At 38.4% G+C, this 20,832-nt stretch overlaps 1 protein-coding gene and 1 long non-coding RNA gene across 2 annotated transcripts; both read right to left on the reverse strand.

Annotated features, from left to right (window-relative positions):
• Positions 1-7,954: 7,954 nt before the first annotated feature.
• LOC131358266 (zinc finger C4H2 domain-containing protein-like) lies at positions 7,955-18,131 on the reverse strand. Its single transcript, XM_058397910.1, has 5 exons — positions 17,942-18,131; positions 17,090-17,261; positions 13,637-13,809; positions 13,346-13,508; positions 7,955-8,612 (listed from the first exon to the last, which is right to left on the reverse strand). The coding sequence occupies exons 1-5, from the start codon at positions 17,992-17,994 to the stop codon at positions 8,499-8,501; spliced, it is 675 nt and encodes a 224-aa protein (XP_058253893.1). The 5' UTR covers positions 17,995-18,131; the 3' UTR covers positions 7,955-8,498.
• On the reverse strand, positions 15,895-17,083 carry LOC131358267 (uncharacterized). Its single transcript, XR_009205366.1, has 2 exons — positions 16,774-17,083; positions 15,895-16,079 (listed from the first exon to the last, which is right to left on the reverse strand). It is a non-coding gene; the product is annotated as an uncharacterized LOC131358267 (long non-coding RNA).
• Positions 18,132-20,832: the final 2,701 nt, after the last annotated feature.

Genomic DNA, 20,832 nt, shown 5'->3' on the forward strand with positions numbered 1-20,832 from the left:
AGTGTTTGATTTTCCGGTTTAGACTTTCTGCCTGCTGTTTATTAATAAATCTGCTGATGGATTCTTATACTTACGCCTCCAGCCCGTCATTACAATTAGCTCTTTACACTGCTCTAAGGTCACTAATTTTGTTTGATTTATGAATTTTAACACAATTTTTTGCCAGCATTTCTACTTTCTCTTCATCTTTTACAGCTGTTGTTTCTCCATCCCTTAATATTGGATACCGAAATTCTCTTTTTATCCCATTCATTCTTTTTTTTTATCATTCCCCATATTTCATCAATTTCTGTTTTCCCTCCCACTGTGTTACAAAATTTCCTCCAAAAGTTTTTTTTTGTATTTTTAATGATTCTCCTTACATTTGCCTGCTTCCTTTTATATTCAATAAAATTCTGGAAACTATGAGTCTTTTTTTTTAACATTTTAAAAGCTTTATTCCAAGATTTAATTATCACATTCATTTTTCCACCATGGTACAATCTTCTTTTTTCTTACCTCCCTTCTTCAGAATAGTTTGATTTGCTGCTAACATATCATTACAAACACCTTCTATAGCTTAATTTTTCCATTTCTTTTTTCACTAATACACCTAAATGTCTCCCAATCTGCATTCCCAAAAAAACATGTCTACTCCTCCTGTATTACATTCTTCTACACTTAAATTTACTTCAACTTTATAGGATAATGATCACTTCAGTCAGTTCTCTAAACACCTCCCATAAGCATATACCCAGCAGTGAATTTGAAACAAGTGTAAGATCAATGGCTACTTCTGTTCCTGTTCTTACATTAATCCTTGTACCCCTTCCATCATTTAAATATTCTAAATCTTTAATTCTTCAATCACTATTCCGTTCCCATCATTGCAATTGTCCCATAACATGCTATGAGCATTAAAATCACTGCAACATATAATTTTCCCTTCTAAATGTATAATACCTCTAATGATAGTCTGTTACGTGGATTTTAAAAATTAATAATTTTAACATTTCCTTTTTTAAACAAAACTTTTATTACTATAAATTTAAACTTCTTTCCTTTCCCTAGAACCTTATTCCTTGTTTTGTAAATATTATACACCCTCCCCCAATATCTTCCTCTCTATCTCTCAATTGTACAATATTCTAGTTGTCTTATAACCTGCACCTCCTGACAACTTCCAGTCTCTTCCAGTCTCTATTGATATTTTCCCAAGATATATTGTTTATACCCAAAAAATTTTTAGCTCCTTTCAGTTATTTTAATTTTCTCTCTTTGTGTTTGACTTGGTCAGTGCAATTAATTACATAAGCAATAAACAAAATCATCTTATCCACTGTCGGTGTTGTGCTGCTTTCTTCTGCTTGACTGACCTCTTCTCTCGAGATGTCTTTAGCTTTGTCAGTATCATTACTTCTCCTTTGCTCTTGGACCTTCGTCACTGCCTCTGTGTAACTTATGTTGTTTACAATTTTCACTTGTTCAATTTTCACAGCTCTCTTCCTTACATTACATCCACTGTATATTACTCTATGTTGCCTCCCACAATTACAGCACATATCTCTTGCATTTTCTCCACAGTTTTCAAATCTATGATCACCTCTTCATCTTTGTTTTCCTTTGCACACCGCTGCTATATGTCTATATCTCTGACATCTATAACAGCAGAGTGGGGGAGGAATATATGGCCTTATTGCGAAGCCCATATATTGAACTCTTTCTGGAAGAACTGATTATTGAAACTACAAATACACTATATTGCCAAAAGTATTTGCTCACCTGCCTTGACTCGCATATGAACTTAAGTGACATCCCATTCCTAATCCATAGGGTTCAATATGACGTCGGTCCACCCTTTGCAGCTATAACAGCTTCAACTCTTCTGGGAAGGCTGTCCACAAGGTTTAGGAGTGTGTTTATGGGAATTTTTGACCATTCTTCCAGAAGCACATTTGTGAGGTCACACACTGATGTTGGACAAGAAGGCCTGGCTCTCAGTCTCCGCTCTAATTCATCCCAAAGGTGTTCTATCGGGTTGAGGTCAGGACTCTGTGCAGGCCAGTCAAGTTCATCCACACCAGACTCTGTCATCCATGTCTTTATGGACCTTGCTTTGTGCACTGGTGCACAGTCATGTTGGAAGAGGAAGGGGCCAGCTCCAAACTGTTCCCACAAAGTTGGGAGCATGGAATTGTCCAAAATGTCTTGGTATGCCGAAGCATTCAGAGTTCCTTTCACTGGAACTGAGGGGCCAAGCCCAGCTCCTGAAAAACAACCCCACACCATAATCCCCCCTCCACCAAACTTTACACTTGGCACAATGCAGTCAGACAAGTACCGTTCTCCTGGCAACCGCCAAACCCAGACTCGTCCATCAGATTGCCAGAACGGAGAAGCGCGATTCGTCACTCCAGAGAACGCGTCTCCACTGCTCTAGAGTCCAGTGGCGGCGTGCTTTACACCACTGCATCGACGCTTTGCATTGCACTTGGTGATGTATGGCTTGGATGCAGCTGCTCGGCCATGGAAACCCATTCCATGAAGCTCTCTGCGCACTGTTCTTGAGCTAATCTGAAGGCCACATGAAGTTTGGAGGTCTGTAGCGATTGACTCTGCAGAAAGTTGGCGACCTCTTCGCACTATGCGCCTCAGCATCCGCTGACCCCGCTCTGTCAGTTTACGTGGCCTACCACTTCGTGGCTGAGTTGCTGTCGTTCCCAAACACTTCCACGTTCTTATAATACAGGTGACAGTTGACTGTGGAATATTTAGGAGCGAGGAAATTTCACGAATGGATTTGTTGCACAGGTGGCATCCTATCACAGTTCCACGCTGGAATTCACTGAGCTCCTGAGAGCGACCCATTCTTTCACAAATGTTTGTAAAAACAGTCTGCATGCCTAGGTGCTTGATTTTATACACCTGTGGCCATGGAAGTGATTGGAACACCTGATTCTGATTATTTGGATGGGTGAGCGAATACTTTTGACAATATAGTGTACATTGATAAACTATCAATCCTTTCCTCATTCATTGTTTTTTGCTACCTTTTTATTCTACTCACTTCACCTCCAGAAATACTTTGTTTGAATTTTTCTAGATATTCTTAATTGGAATGCCTGTTATCATCTTCATTAATTACCCCAAAAATCACCTCAATCCAGTCACAAACCAGTTTGTCAACTGTTGTAGACTCCAAAAAACAACGCCCGTGTCGCCCCTGCTAACATGCACTGCCTCGTAGGTATGCAGTCGACCGCCATCAAGCACGTCCGGGTTGGCCACCACTTTAAGCATTCTTAATTTATTTATATTTAAGGATGCTGCCGACACTTGCTCCGTGCCAGATGGTGCCAGTTGTGCGCTACCCAGGTTGTGACCCTGTTTGATTCCTGTTCTTCACACCTGCCTGACCCTGTCACCATTGTTTCCAGATCAGTATACTTGGACTGTTTATTTGGATTTTGCCGTTTGGATTGCTAACAAGGATTTCGCAATGTGGGTTACTGAACTGTGCATTTTTCATGAGACTTATTTCCTTGCCTTGGGTTATTGAACTGAGTATTTTTCGTGACCCTGTTATTTCTCGGCTGTGGGTTATTGAACTGTGAATTTCATGCGAGTCTGCCATTTCTCTGCTTTGAATAAGCAACCTGTGTATTCCAGTGAGCCTGCCATTTTTCATTATTTTTGATTAGTGAACTGTGTGTATCCAGTGAGCCTTCCTTTACTCTGTTGCGGATATTTGAACTGTGGATTATACTCTTGACTCAACTGTTACTCTGTTTTGGAATTTTGAACTGTGTTCCTTTTATTAAAGCTCATAAACTTAAGCTCTGGCATCCTGCATTTGGGTTCCACCTGCCATTCCTGTCATCTCTGCACAGCAGAGTGAGAAGTGCTTTACAGGAGCTTTAAATGCAGTTACAAACAGTGGAAGATAGTGGGGGAATTAACATTTACCTGTGATATTCCTGCCATGTTAGGACATTATTATGCTGGAATTGAGCACTTTTGCTGATTTCTCTTGCTTTGGTGAATTAAATCATAAACTCATTCATATTTTAACTATATATTACATTACATTGTTGTATATACCTTCAACAATGTTTCATTATTGATTTTTTTCTACATGCATTTTCTACGTGTGTTTTTTAAATTTGGTAAATAAAATAAAATCATTTAAATTTCAATATTGAACTATAATTTTTATAATATTTAATTATTACATTTTATTGTTTTTGGAGCTGGTGAGTATGGATGTGACATGGAATTTCACTTTTCTGCCACGATCATTAACACTGAGGGACTTTAAAGAAAAGAGTACATGGGTAAGAAATTTGATGTTTCAATGTTTGACATATTCTGACATATTCTGCTGCACCATGAACCAACCTGATTTTCAATTCAACCAGATATTAGAGTTATCTAGAACATGACACCATTTGTTTCAATCATTTGTTGAACAAAAAAAAAAGAAAAGGTTGTTGCCAAGGTGTGCCCTTGTTACATTGTTTGTTTAAAACAATTAATATGCCTGAATGTCTACTAGGAGAAAGACAGGGTCAACTATAACAAATTAATACACTTTAAATTCTTATTAAAATTGATTGCAATCAGTAGTTGAATTTGCTTCTGATAATAAAATAGAACTACATGTGGTTTACACTGATCAGCCATAACATTATGACTAATATTGTGTTGCTCCCCCTTTTGCTGCCAAAACAGCCCTGACCTGACGAGGCATGGACTCCACTAAATCCCCAAACTTGTTGTCCTCATCAAACCATTCCTGAACCATTTTTGCTTTGAGGCACAGCGCATTATCCTGCTGAAAGGGGCCACAGCCATCAGAGAATACCGTTATTTATGAAAGGGTGTACATGGTCTGTAACAATGCTTAGGTAGGTGGTACTTATCAAAGTAACATTCACATGGATGGCAGTACCCAAGGTTACCCGGCAGAACATTGCTTAAAGCATGACACTTGCCTCCGCTGACTTGCCTTCTTCCCATAGTACATCCTGGTGCCATGTGTTCCCCTGGTAAACGATGCACACACACCCAGCCATCCACGTGATGTAAAAGAAAATGTAATTTATCAGACCAGGCCGCCTTCTTGCATTGCTCCGTGGTCCAGTTCTGATGCTCACATGCCCATAGTTGGCACTTTTTGCGGTGCTCAGGGGTCAGCATGTCCTGGAACCATGTCCTGTGGTCTGATGAGACCAAGATAAACTTATTTGGTTCAGATGGTGTCAAGCGGGTGTGGCAGCAGCAAGGTGAGGAGTACAAAGACAAGTGTGTCTTGCCTACAGTCAAGCATGGTGGTGGGAGTGTCATGGTCTGGGCCTGCATGAGTGCTGCTGGCACTGGGGAGCTACAGTTCAATGAGGGAACCATGAATGCTAACATGTACTGTGACATACTGAAGCAGAGCACGATCCCCTCCCTTCAGAGACTGGGCCACAGGGCAGTATTCCAACATGATAACAACCCCAAACACACCTCCAAGACCACCACTGCCTTGCTAAAGAAGCTGAGGGTAAAGGTTATGGACTGGCCAAGCATGTCTCCAGACCTAAACCTTAGGTCTGGAGACCTAAGGTGGGGGAGCGCAAGGTCTCTAACATCCAGCAGCTCTGTGATGTCATCATGGAGGAGTGAAGGGGACTCCAGTGGCAACCTGTCAAGCTCTGGTGAACTCCATGCCCAAGAGGGTTAAGGCAATGCTGGAAAATAATGGTGGCCACACAAAATATTGACACTTTGGGCACAATTTGGACATTTCCACTTAGGGGTGTACTCACTTTTGTTGCCAACAGTTTAGACATTAATGCCTGTGTGTTGAGATATTTTGAGGGGACAGCAAATTTAGACTGTTATACAGGCTGTACACTCACTACTTTACATTGTAGCAGAGTGTCATTTCTTCAGTGTTGTCACCTGAAAAGATATAATAAAGTATTTACAAAAATGTGAGGGGTGTACTCACTTTTGTGAGATACTGTATATGGGCAGGCCAATTCCATATTAAATTCATGTGAATGTAAAGGCAGATGTCAGATGTCTGTTTTTGGCTGGCTCGCTCACAGTTGATGCCAGTGGCGGAGACTTTAAACATCTTTTCAGTGGAAAGCTGGGAAAGAGGCTCAGCAAGATGGCCCCGGTGAGGTCGGCTGCCGTCACGACTGCTCCGACCACGCTTGGTTTGTTTTTGCTTATTTTCTGCACGCCGGACCAAATTGGAACATATCTACCTATGCAATGGACATTATTACATATGACAGAGATACTCTTATTTCTATTGGTTTACAATCTACTCACCTACAGTACCGCCGTTTTGAAACCTGGACACATGCTGGCTGAGCAAGATTCTGAGGAACAAAGGAAGTGACTCAAAGCGACGACCGAGGGGCAAACAAGCCAGGGCAAAAGAGCATGCGCACACCTGGCTCCCTTGCCTAGCATCCTGTTAGCCAATGTCCAGTCCCTGAAAAACAAGCTTGATGACCTCAGGGCCAGAGTAAAGTTCCAGAGAGACATTTGGGACTGCAACCTTCTCTGCTTCACCGAGACATGGCTGAACCCAGCGGTACCAGACCACACCATCCAGCCAGCCAAGTTCTTCTCGGTTCAACACATGGACAGCACAATGGAGTTGGGGAAGACAAAAGGAGGTGGAGTATGTCTGATGGTAAACAACAGCTGGTGCAACAGTGCGAGCTCTTTCACTCTCCTGCTCACCCAACCTCAAACTTCAAATGTCCATTAAATGTCACCCTTTCTACCTTCCTCTGGAATTTAGTTCAGTCATAGTCAGCGCCATTTATATTCCACCTCAGGCGGACACGGCCACTGCTTTATGGGAGCTACATGAAGCTCTCACTCTTCACCAGACACAACAGTGATGCTGCGCTCATTGTGGCAGGGGACTTCAACAGTGCTAACCTCAAACACGCAACACCAAACTTTTATCAACACATCACCTGGCCCAACAGGGGTGGAAGTACACTGGACCACTGCTACACACAGTTCAAAGACAGCTACAAAGCACAGTCAAGTTCACCGTTAGGGAAATTGGACCATGCTGCCATCTTCCTCATGACTAAATATAAACAAAGGCTAAAGCAGGAAGACCCAGTTCAGCGGGAGGTCACATGCTGGACAGACCAATCAGTGGCCACTCTACAAGACACTTTGGATGATGCAGACTGGGACATGTTTAGGATCAGCTCTGATGACATCAACATGTTTACAAAAGCGGTTGAGGGATTTATCGGAAAACTAGCAGGTTACACAGTGCACAAAACTATCAGGTTACACAGTGCACAAAACTATCATCAGAAAGTTTTCCAATCAGAAGCCGTGGGTGGATAAATCCGTCCACGATCCCACTCCACTGTGTACAACACGGGGCTTGCCAGTGGAAACATGGATGAGTATAAAGCTGCATCCTACAGCGTGCACAGAGTGGTGAAGGCAGCAAAGTGGTGCTACAGAAAGAAACTAGAGTCACAATTTCATCAAACTGGCTCTAGGAGTCTGTGGCAGGGACTAAGAATAATGGACTACAGAACACCATCTTCCAGAATGGTGAATGCAGAAGCTTTTCTGGCAGATGAGCTAAACACCTTTTTTGATTCTGAAACTTCCTGGTAAGATTTCTAAAAAATGTTTTAAAAAGACGATTATCTACTGTTTAGATCTGTATTCCTACTTGGTTACATCCGTAATGCAAACATACAGCCATCTTAGTATCCAGATTTGAAAACATGTCTGAACTTAAGAAGAAAAAGCCATATGTAGACACCAAATAATATAAATCTTCTTTTGCTGAACATGGAAAAGAGGTCCTAGATCTGAATACCAGTGTTGCCCCAGCACCCCCACTGATGAACCTTTTGGAAAGCAGTCAAAAAGAAAACAAGACATTTCAATATTTGCATGACTTATATTTTACTGAACAACCTATTTTCTTAATTAAAATACACAGTACATCATCTGACAAATATTAAAAAAATGGAAATATAAAAACATTCAGTATACAACAATTAGTAACAGCAACCATACCATCTAATCAGGTTTGGTTCATCAATTGAACAAATTAGTCACAATTTAATCATTAAATTTTAACGACACCAAACATGCAAGACTACAAATTTTAGCATTATTAATGTCTAATACAGCCACTGCTTTATCACAACTTGCAAATCCCTTTCAAGTTTTTTCTACCAGAAAAAGACAAATACCATATGTTTTTAATAACAAACTACATACCTATTACGTACTAATTTAAAATGCAAACGTAACGTAAACGCATTTCAGTAGAAACTGTTTAGACATGGGTGTTAATGTAATGCTAACAATATTTGTTGTTGTATGGATGATTCCAAAAAAATCTTATGTTTAATAGATTTAAATCAAGTACACAACACAAAAGGGACTACAACACAGTTTACATTAAAAATGCTCTAAAAGGAGACTCTTGCATGTAAAAATAAGTTCCATTTTATTTACTCATCAGGCTTCCTCTTGGGTTTCTTGGGGTTCCTGGAACGACTCTTTGCTTTACACAGTGGACAGATGGGTGCATTGCGGTGAATTTGCTGGTGACAAGATAGGCATGCCTGTGTGCACAAGATTATATTAATAAAAATTATTAATAAAATTCTCTCTGCAATGTGTTCATTTAAATCTAGTCTTCTATATTAAATAGCAGGGGCATAATTTCAGTACTGTATATCTTCAGCACTGTGTGTTAAGTGTACCAGAGCTCCACCATGCAGCTCATGTTTTAACACTTAACTTTCTTCACTTTCCCCATGCAACCATGTTGCATACAACTGCTATGCAAGTTACATTTTTCACATGCTCACTTGTGTATGCTACATAAAACTGGTGAATTAAAAGTGGCATGTTGATACAGTTTTGCATGGCGTGTAACTACCTCCCCCTTTTAAGTTGTTTTTTGCACCATGATACATTAATTTATAAGGGTATGCACAAGAGATACACCAAAGAACCACAGGATATACAACCGGCCATCTTGTGTACACATAGTTAACAGCAATTATAAATCAGTCTTTTTTCACGTTACAACAGACTAAAAAAAACAAATGCACAGAAAGTTGCATCTGGTGACCTAAATCATGCAAATAACCAATACGTGAGTATGCACTACCCTAAATGTTAGCAAAGCACTGCCCTGCCCACTCTGGGATAAAATTACACAAACGTTTGGTAGCCAGAAAAGCTGCAACCACCCAGATTCTGCACTGGCATGGTGTGAGGCCACAGGCTGAGACATGGGCAAACAGAGCATTAATGCCCTGACCACTTGTGTGAGAACATGATCATTTGGAGCAAAAGAAGGAAAAGGAGAAGTGGTCAAGCAAGTCCAGAAGGAAACAAGTAGAACTAAAAGCATAAACAGGGTTGTTCCCACCAAAAGACTTGACCTTCTTGTTATTATTTTGTATGTAACAATGTTATTTGTATGAAATACCCAAAAATATATTTCGATCAGGAAGGATGCTACTGAAGAAGCTATTTCAAACATTTGACATTGCTGTGGCTTTAGCACAGTTAATTTCAATATCTAATCAGTTCATCTGCTGGTTACAATGATAATTCCATATGATAATTCTATATAAATCTTATACCCTAAACACGCGCACAGGAGATACAGCGCTAACAATGTTGGAACAACCCAAATACATATGTGGAGGTATGAAAATAAATGCAAAAACAATATGGAACAATTGCTATAAAAAAAAAAGCAGACATCTCAAATCCTGCACATACCAGGTGGACAAGATGCTCCACCTTCTGTCCATTTGTTTAATCTCTCTTACATTTATGACACCCTCATCCAGAACAACTTACATCTCATTTTATACAACTGAACAGTTGAAGGTTAAAGGCCTTGATCAAGGGCCTAGCAGTCCTTGAATTTGAACTCACAACCTTCCATAGTAGTCCAACATCTTAACCACTGAGCTACCACTTCCCTATTTCTCTTAATTATTACACATGATGGCCCCACATTGGAAAAATGACTGTTCCTGTAAAAAAATATTTAAAAAAATAATTGTTGTGAATCCTGTGAATAAAAAAAGATATTCAGAGGAGTTGAAAGACTTTCATACTTTTAGCATTGATACCTTACAAGTGAAAATATTTTAAAGGTTTGTACTAAACAATGTAATACTGTTTGACTCTCTTACCCTCAACTGCTATCAGATTCAATATTGTTGCAAAGGATACTATTGGTACCTGCATCATAGAGCCTCTTCTCACATAGGTAGATCAGGTAACATGGTAAGAATCATATCCTTCAGCTTTCATAGTGTACACAATAATACAGTATCAGGGGAGTAGTTTAGATTGTTGCAGTTAAGGGCTAGTCAGGTGATCTTGCATTTCAGAAACTAAAGTGTAGCACAGAATTGCTCCAAAGTCTTATCACTTTTTTTATTCAGATTGTACATACCAGGCACACATCACCTCAAGAAATACACTGATTACTCATTGTTATAAAGAAATGAAGTGAAGGGAAGAAAAACTACAGGAGATGGAGTAAAGACAATTATCAGCTTTCACTAAAATAAATAATCTGCACTTGAAGTTACCACCTATTCTCATCTTCAGAATTATAAAATGTGAACTATAAATTTTTGGTGTGCAAATAAATGATACTGTCACAGTTTTACCAAATGATTCTAAGTGCAATACTTGATTCATTATTTATTATTCAATACCAGTATTCAGCATACAGTGCCCTCTGAAACTATTGGAACAGTAAGGTCAATCCAGCTGTTTTGCTGTAGAATTAAGACATATCAGTTTGAGAGCAAAGGATGAATACGAAAAATGGTTTTTGAATTTCAACATTTATTTATAATACTTCTTTTTACCCAAATGTGACCTGTTAGATTTTTTAAACAATAAGTACAGCTGAGGTCACACATCTCATATACCTTGCAGAAGCTACAGTATATTACTAATTAAAAATAAAGGGATCATGAAAACTAAATTTTGTTTTTTCTTTAGTACTGCCCTGAATAAGCTATTTTACATAACATATGTTTACACAGTTCACAAGACAATAACAACTGAATTGAATACTTGAATTGAATACAAATGAACCAGTTTAAAAGTTTACATGTTTGATTCCTAATTACACAAAAGTTTAAAAAGTTTACATTTGATTTACAATCCTCCAGATCCTGCACATACTTTGCTTTTTCAGCATCTTTTGAATATTTGATGCCTTTCCAAAAGAGACTATATGATGGCGAGATCTATCTTTTCACACCATGGACAAGTGAGGGACACATACACAACTATTACAATAGGTGCAAATGGCAAATGTTCACTGACGCTCAAGAAGGCAATACAATTCATTAAGAGCCACGGGGTGTAATTTTATTTTTTAATTTTTTAACAGGATGGTCACTGTAAATTGTTATTTTGTTTGAAGATCCTCTGTTTTCATCTATACCAGTTATTAAAATCATATGAACACTGTTGGAAAGTGGACATAAATGCTGAAAAACCAAATAATGTGCAGTACCTTTGCAACTAACAACATACAGTATTAAACATCAAGTGTGTGTAAACTTTTGAAATGTTTAATTTGTGAAAATTAAATTATTTTGTCTTGTACACTATGTATAAACATCTGTTATGTGAAAGCATATTCAATGCAGTACTAAGTACTAAAGACAAAGAAAGTGCAATTTTTATGATATTCAAAAATAATTCTAACATTTTGCTGATTCTGCAAGGCATATGTAAACTTATGACCTCTGAATATCTATTCTTGGCTTTAGGCTTCAGTGTCACTTGTGGAAACTGCATTAGACCTAACAAAGGTCTGTCTACTAGAGAAAATTAAGCCATTCTGAAGCTGAGAAAAGAGGAAAATTCAACCAGAGGCATTGCACAAGCATTGGGCATCGCCAATACAACATCATGCCTGGAATGCCCTGTAAAATAAAGAACCTCATTGAGCAACAGACACTGCAGACACTGAAAAGGTTGGCCAAGGAATCAATAGGTCATTACAGAAATAGTATGAGAGACTGAAGAAAAACACAAACACAACATCCAGTGACGACATCAAAAACTGCCACATCCCATGGGAGAAGGTATCACATTCCACCATTCAAAGACGACTTCAAGAGCAAAAATATAGAAGCCATATCATATAAATCAATCCACTCATGAGCAATAAGAATCAGAAGGCCAGATTGCAATTTGCAAAATAGTACAGAGCCACAAAAGTTCTGGAACAATTAAGTGCTACCAAAGTGATGGAAAAAGCAGAAGTGTGGAGGAAAAAGGATCTGCTCATGGTCCGAATCATACAAGGTCTTGTCAGTGCTTGCATGGCTGCTTCTGGAACAGGCTTACTAATGAATTTAGAAGTTTACAGGAACATTCTGTCTGCCAATTTATAAAGAAATGAATACAAATTAATTTGGACGAACTTTATCATGCAGTAATACAATGAAACAATGCTAACTCAACAAAGAAGTTTATCAAGGGAAAAGGTGCAAGGTTTTAGACTGGTCAAGTCAATCACCAGACCAAATAAGAATGTATTAATGAATGAATGTCTTAACACAAATAAGAATGTATTTCACTTCCTGAAGAAGAGACTGAAGGGTGAAACTACCCAAAAGAAACAACTAAAAAAGGCAGTAGTAAAAGCCTAGGAAATCATCACAAAAAGAAGCCAACATTCTGGTGATGTCAGTGAGTCCCAGGCTTGATACAGTTACTGAAAGCAAGCAATATCCAACCAAACATTAAGTGTTATTTACTTCAATACTTATCTGCCATCATATACTTTTGCTTGCCTAAATTTGCAAGGTTCAGTGTTTTAGGTAGATTAACATATCTAGATGTAAATACCAGGAAATAAAAGCTCATGTCTTGTTTCTTGGCTGTCCAATGTGTTACACAGCAATCAGAGATAATTAAAAGGAGCAGAAAGAAAGTGGAAGATAATCAATGAAATAAAAGAAATAAAAGCTGACATGCTAAAATCTTGTCTCATAGCCATCTTTTGACCTCAAGCCCAAATATGGTATTTGGCATAAACAAATGAATTGGCCTTGTCAATCCAATAGATATGGAAGGGACTGTATTTTGTACAATTTATTCTGGTTCAATAAACATATAATACTTAATTTTCTTTTTGCTTATTTTACTTTTTTCGTATATACTAAACATAATGTTTATAGTATCTGGCCTTATCTTAGATGTTAAGTTACTACAGTTACTACACTAAGCATAGTAAATATACTAACCATTATTACTATACCAACCATGTTTGTAATTTATTCCTGACCTTCATGGGTGGAGGTTGCTGCCTGAAAGTGGCTGGTTGCCGTGGGTCTTGTTTTCTTGAGACCTGAAGCTGCTGAGCAGCAGCTGCAGCTGCTGCTAGAGATTCAGGAATGATGGGCTCGTGTGGCTCTTTTTGCCATTCAGCCTTCTGCTTCTCAAAGTAACTACATGGGAAAACCTAACACTTTAGTTTCTTTACAGAACACATGATGCAGAATTTTCTTTATGATGCAAAATTTTTTTAATCAAGTGCCATAAAAAGGCACTTGATTAATTTCGATAAATTACTCACTCAAGTGAAAGTCTCTCCTCTTCCTCATTAAGGTTTGGCAGTCGGTTCAGACCAAGAGTCATTCTCAGAGCATCAACATGCTCCTTCAAGGGCTTGTATTCATCATGAAGGCGTCTTGTAGTCTCCAAAAGTTTGTTCAGATCATTTTCCGACTGCTTAATGGTGCTCTCCATCTGCAGAAAAACAGACACAAAAGAGACTTTGAATAGTTAGCAAACCAAATTGTATGAGCCAGCATATTTAGTGTTATAAAACTTTAACTTCTAGAAACACTGGTACACGAAACACTGGTTTGACCAAAGCATGCAACTCTTGGAGGAAATTAAGAAAATGGTTAAAGAAAAATCAGAGTTCAACATGCAACATCATGTCAACATTGCTTTTAACACCATTAACAGTAAATAAATTTTTAGATTTTGAGATTAAAATGTATAACATAATTTGCCGTTTGAGAAGGTAAATTAATGGAAAGACCTGGTCATTCAGTATATTCAGGTAGTCAACTGACAAACTTTTCTGAGCACATAACATTGCTGAACCTAGACCTGAACAACTGAAGCAAGCCCATTCAAACCAGTGGTATGCTGGAGGTCATTTTGTATGGCTCTGGCAGTGCTTATCTTGTTCCACCTTGCACAAAGGAGCAGATAGTGGTCCTGCGGATGTGTTAAGGACCGTCTATGGCCCTGTCCAGCTCTCCTAGAGTAACCACCTGCAATCTCCTCCATGCTCTTGAGACTGTGCTAGGAGTCACAGCAAACCTTCTGGCAATGGCATGTACTACATCCTGGAGGAGTTGGACTGCCTGTGCAACTTCATGCTACCATTAGTGACACTGACCCTAGCCAAATGCAAAACTAGTGAAAAACAGTCAGTAGAGATGAGCAGGGAACAAAATGTCATTGGCCCCCAACTGTAAAACCATTCCTGTTTTGGGGGTCCTCTCATTGTTGCCAATTTCTAACACCAAAGCAGCTAAAACTGATTAACAACCCCCTCTGCTACATAACTGCCCAGATCAATATCCCAGGAGTTTAACTGACTTTATGCTATACTCTGATTAAAAAGTGTCCCTTTAATTTTTTTTTAGCAGTGAATATATTCATTGGTGTCCCACAAGGACCTGGTGTTCACCCTCTATACTTAAACCCTTGGTGAGGTCATAACCTCACTTTTTTAAAACCATTAATCAAACAACTCTCTCATCTCACATCTGATCATTGCACACAACCTTGGAGTAACCACCATGGTAAATTTTCTCTCAATTTCTCCTTTAACAACAGCAGAAATATTTGTTAATTTCTATTCACACTTCATTTACATGCTTGTTCAGTCCTCTGTCATTTGGAGATTGACATACAGTAAAGCAATTCACACCTGACATTTGAGATATAAAACACTGATTGCCTTCAGAACCAAAAACCAACTCAAAGCATTTATCAAACACCACCCTGCCCCACAATCCCTATGATCCACTAGCACTGTTCAACTGGTCCCACCCTCTCTCAGGTGCAAGTAAAGCATGCATCAAAGACTATTCTCTGTCTTGGCACATAGGTGGTGGAATGAACTTCCCCCAAATGTTCAAGCACTGAGTGACAGACATTCTTCAAATAACATCAAGACTTACCTCTTGAGGAAGCACTTAAATTAAAAAGTGTTGCCTGTGCACTTTTCTTAATGTATTACCACTTAAGAAAAGTTTTAAGACTCTCACTTCTTGTCTGTGACCCACTGAAGTGGTATCAATATGGATTTACTGATAGAAACGTCAAAGCACTTCTAAGTCACTCTGGATAAGGGTGTCTGCCAAGTCAAAGTGGCATAAATATAAACTCTTCCAACATTTATGAGAACTGTGATAGTAAACAATCACAAGTATTCAATCTAGGTACAGAAAACTCTGGATTTATATATTGTAACCCTGTGTTTCCCCATAGGATTTTCTGAGACTGTGTTCAGAAGACCTCTGAATCTCAAGAAGGGGGTCTGGGGTTATTCTCCCAGGTAAAAATGTATTGTACATTTTAAAGTTAAATGCATAAATTAGGTGCAATTTGAGAACAAAATTAAGAAACTAAAAAAAAAAATTGTGCTCTAGTATTCACTCAAACACAGTTTTATAAATATGAATGGTGATGACAGCTAAATAGTTACACACAAATCATGGCAAACAAGACTAGTTTAACACAGTTCACAAATGGATAAAACAATCAACTACAGCATATATTTAAGCCATCAAAAAAATGAAGCAAAAATGATTGTTTAACTGGTTTATTAAAATAAATTAAAATAAAATAAAATAAACATTTGGCCAGCTTGCACACTGAATTTGGACATTAAATTTTATAGTTGAATTCTTCTGGGCTTGGCCCATTGATGGAGACCCTCATGCAGGCAACCAGGTGCTCTCCATGCTGCCTGTATAAAGGTCTGTTTTGACCTGAAAATAAAAGGTAACTATAATTAGCAAAATGAATAAAAATAAAATTTGCATTTTGAGCACAATGTTTGTACTCTTCTTTATGTTAAGAAGAATATGCAGTAACACAGCCCCTTTTCAAGCACCACTGCAGAAGCATTTTATCTTTAAGTTATGTACGGAGACAGAAAATGAAAGTTTATATATATACAGTTTATGGATATACATAATTAGGAATGTGGGAGATATGAACGTGCAATATGAATGATGGACCCGTAGCAAATCATCTGTCTGTGACTTTCAAATACATATCCCAGTATACAGACAAAAGCTGTGCATTGTATGACAATATATGCTCATTATTGCATAATTCAGTGGAAAATGTGTGGAAATGATGATTCTGTTCAAAGAAATATCACAAACGTGGCGATCACTATTTTTCCAAATGTACAACTTCTTGTACTTAAAGCCCTAATGGACATTGTTTAATCAAGCCTGGTGATCACAAATAAATACAAAACAGACAAGATTGAATACATATGCATCTTGTTATTTAATTCTAAGTATCTATAACGAATAGTTTAATTTTCCTTTTTAATGTATACTCCCGGCAGAAATTATTAGAAAGAAATTATTAAATGAAAGAAATTAAATGATTGCTTTATTTGTTTTGTTTATTTAATTATTTTTAAAAATAGTAATTAACATTACTTACATCAAGTGATGCTGTGCCTTTAAAATGACTTGGTGTCTCGGATGCAGCCAGGTGGTTCCAGTGTGTAAGTAAGCATGCGCGTATACAGCAGGGGAGCAGACTGACTGACAAGGGGGAGGGTGCTTTACCAGAGCAATGGGGCAAAACAGAGACCTTTTATGTTACAAGTATTTTTTAGTTTATTATAAAACTGCGTCGGGACAAATTAGACCATACCAGGCTACCACAGTCTAGGTAATTAATGGAAAACATATACTATACCATACTTCCCGATGGAGAAGCACTATATATGGAGTCCTCTAGTTTGAATACACACCACATTGATATCAGCATGAATCAGACGTAGTTCCTCAACATGGGCCATCTTCTCCTGAAGGAGCAGGTCCATTTCCTGCTTGTATTCTCTCAGGTGTTTCTCTTCACCTTCAAGCGCCTCAAACTCGCTCTTCAGCCTGGATTTGATCTTCTGCAGCTGGAGAGTTTTATTCCTAAAATACATGTTGATGCAAAAAAAAGTGTATCATATATATATATATATATATATATATATATATATATATATATATATATATATATATATATATATATACACACATACATACATACACACATACACACACACAGTGTGTATCTGGCGAACAAAGGAACAAGCTAAAACAGATATTTAATGTCTTTGGAATTGTAGCAGACACCACTTATATAAAATGCCTTTAATTTATAGATATGCCTCAATAAGTCATAGTTGCATATTTTTACCTTTATCAAATGAGCTAAAAATATTCAATTATGACTTATTGATCCATATCTATAAATTAAAGGCATTCTATATAAGTGGTGTCTTTGCTACAATTCCAAACACATTAAATATCTGTTGCTAAGCTATTTATCAAGGCTTGTTCCTTTGTTCGCCAGATACACACTGTATTGACAAGACTATGTCTACCATTGCATCTACAAAAACTAAACGAGCTACATGGATTCATTGCGGGCAACACGTGTTATGCATCAAAATAAATAACGTCAAAACACACAGCAGCTATTAATTGAACACGTAACGCTGGTAAACCCAACTCAGAATCCAAATAAGCAAAGCATATGCGCTAGTTCAGTACGGCGCTAGCTCGCTAGCCCACCGCCTACCAATGAATGAAGACGAGGGCATTTTTACCTTATTTCCAGGATATTTTCTAATTTGCACATTATCTCTTGCTCTTCTGTCATGGCCTCGTTTTTGTATGTTTCGGCGTCGACAACTAAGCGCAATTATTAACTAATTATCCCAAAATCTGCATGTAAATAAATAGAACGCAGTTACAAGCGGCAGCTAACGCGACACGACAGCGCATGCGCAAATAAATTCCCTGCTGCTGCATGGCAGTCTATGTATGCTGCTGTTGAAATACCTACGTCACGAAAAATTGACTTTCTGAAAATTCATACCAATTCGTACGTGTGCTGGGGCACCCCCGACTTCAAGAATTTCTTTACATCAATAATAATAATAATAATAATAATAATAATAATAATAATAATAGCAAATGTTTCAAACAATAGAGTATGTTTTCCGATTTTTCAGTAATAAGCTACAGGGAGAGAACAGCGTATACAACCTCTGGCAAAAATTTATGGAATCGCCACACTAAGAAGAGTTTCTACTTTATAGCAAACAAACAAATCACAGATATAACACACACAAAAAAGATTTGTTCAATAGTTAAAAATTTTGCTCTCAGCTGTGTCTAAAATTTTGTGCAAATATAAACTTAATGGAAAGGTTATGAAGGAAAACATACCGGCAGACTAAGGAAGATGTCAAAGTGTTGGTACTGAAAACTTAAAGCAATATGCCAAGAAAATGGAAAATGCACAACAGAACAAATTAAAAACAAATCAAAAATCAGAAGCCCTAGATAAACCTTGCTCCTTCCTTACCTTGTAACAGCTGTGTTTTCCTAATATCTCAGTGTTTTTGCTGGTTCAATGGACAAATCTCCATTCTCGCTCAGATTTTTCATAACTACTTAAACACAAATTCACACTGATGTGAAATTTTCATTTTGGGTAGAGATTTGCTTGGAAGACACAATATATCAGTTGAGTCCTCCTGGACAAAATCATCACCCTATACTGGCCCATATTTGCTTATTGTATAGTAATTATTAAACTGTAATTGTCTACTCTTAGGACATGACCACTGATAAAGTGTACAATGAAAACTATTGAGGAAAAGTGTGCTGAATGGAAAAAGTGGGAATTTTTGGGCATGTGGACCCAGTTTTTGAGGCAAAATGGTTCCTATGACTTGTCTTACAAGCCTTTTGCATTTCAACATAGTGGTGGATCGGTGACTGTGTTAAAGAGCCCTCTACAGGTCTTTGGTGTGATTCAGATGGATATCCAGAAGTGCTGGATATCCATCTAAATTCAGGCTAATTTGAAATATATTTAATTGGCTTAATAATTTTTTCTTGTTTTTAGCTTGGAATTAATCCTCTATGTTCGTTCTGTATGTTGTGAAATTAAATGTGTGGATATCCATATGTCCAAGTCTAATTTTATACCTTTTATTAATAGTTTAGTCCTTTATTCATAAGTTTTTTCTTTATTTTCATTAGGTAATCCATTATACTATGTAGCCAGCCTCATTTATGTGAATAATTAGAAGTCTAATAAATCTGTGTCTGGTGATTTCCTGTAGTGTTAGAAAGCAAGAATATGTTCTTGAAGACCAGATTTAATTCAGGACAGATTTAAGACAACTGATGGAAAGTTGTGGTCATGTCTTTTTATGTATGATGAATAGAAAAGGTTTGTGACCCATGGTTGTGATGGTGTAGTTCCCACAAGCAGTTCTCACAGTACTAGTATTTTTAGATTTTTCCCTTATATGTACAGTGCTGTGAAAAGGATTTTGCCCCCTTCCTGTTTTTTTTTTTTTTTTTAATTTTTTGCATATTTGTCACACTTCAGATCAGATTCAGATCATCAAACAAATTTTAATATTACACAAAGATAATGTAAGTAAATACAAAATGCAGTTTTTAAATGATTATTTCATTTATTAAGGGGAAAAAAAACTCTCCAAACTTGCCTGGCACTACATGAAAAAGTATTTGCCCCCTAAATCTAATAACTGGTTGTGCCACCCTTTACAGCAACAACTGCAATCAAGTGTTTGTGATAATTTGTAATGAGTCTTTCACATCGCTGTGGAGGAATTTTGGCCCACTCTTCTTTGCAGAATTGTTTTAATTCAGCCACATTGGAGGGTTTTTGAGCTTGAATGGACTATTTAAGGTCATGCCACAGCTTGAAAAATCGCAGTTTCACGTGAGCACCATCTCTTTCTTGGGCTTCGTCGTCTCTCGGGACAATCTCAGCATGGACCCAACTAAGATCAGGGCTGTCAAAGAGTGGCCTCAGGCTTCCTCAGTCCGTGCGGTACAACGCTTCTTGGGCTTCGCTAATTTCTTTTGGCGCTTTGTGCGCAATTTTAGCTCCTTAGCCAGCCCGCTGTCTGCCCTGACCAGGAAGTCTCAGGGCAGGTTCACATGGTCCGTCCAGGCACAAGAGGCCTCCGAGGCCTTGAAAGAGAGATTGATCTCAGCCCCAGTGCTGCGCATGCCAGACCCAGAGGTCCAATTCATAGTGGAGGTTGACGCTTCAGACTTAGGAGTAGGGGCTGTCCTCTCCCAAAGGTCCGGTCCTAAGAAAGAATTGCACCCCTGTGCATATTTCTCTCACAGACTGACAGCACTGGAGAGGAACTATGATGTAGGGGATCGCGAGCTCTGGCTGTAGAGGAGTGGAGGCATTGGCTGGAGGGGGCCAAGCACCCGTTCCTCATTCAGACAGACCACAAGAACCTGACCTACATCCAGCAGGCCAAGCGCCTGAACCCGCGGCAGGCCAGGTGGTCCCTATTCTTTACCCGGTTTGATTTTACCCTCTCATTCAAACCCGGCTCGAAGAACGCCAAACCGGACACTCTCTCCCGCCAGTGGGATGCCCCGGCAGAGAACCCAAAACCCCAACCCATAATTCCACCGTCTCGGATTG

The sequence above is a fragment of the Hemibagrus wyckioides genome, linkage group LG08 (assembly GCF_019097595.1).
Source record: "Hemibagrus wyckioides isolate EC202008001 linkage group LG08, SWU_Hwy_1.0, whole genome shotgun sequence".
NCBI lineage: Eukaryota > Metazoa > Chordata > Actinopteri > Siluriformes > Bagridae > Hemibagrus > Hemibagrus wyckioides.

What these genes read in the sequence shown, in the direction of transcription:
- LOC131358266 (XM_058397910.1), bottom strand. Translation starts at nt 17,994, where the DNA reads ATGACAGAAGAGCAAGAGATAATGTGCAAATTAGAAAATATCCTGGAA. An exon ending in TTCATGCTGATATCAATGTG is followed by an intron (nt 13,810 to 17,089) that starts GTGTGTATTCAA and finishes GTTTTTCTGCAG; the next exon opens with ATGGAGAGCACCATTAAGCA. An exon ending in GAGGAGAGACTTTCACTTGA is followed by an intron (nt 13,509 to 13,636) that starts GTGAGTAATTTA and finishes TTTCCCATGTAG; the next exon opens with TTACTTTGAGAAGCAGAAGG.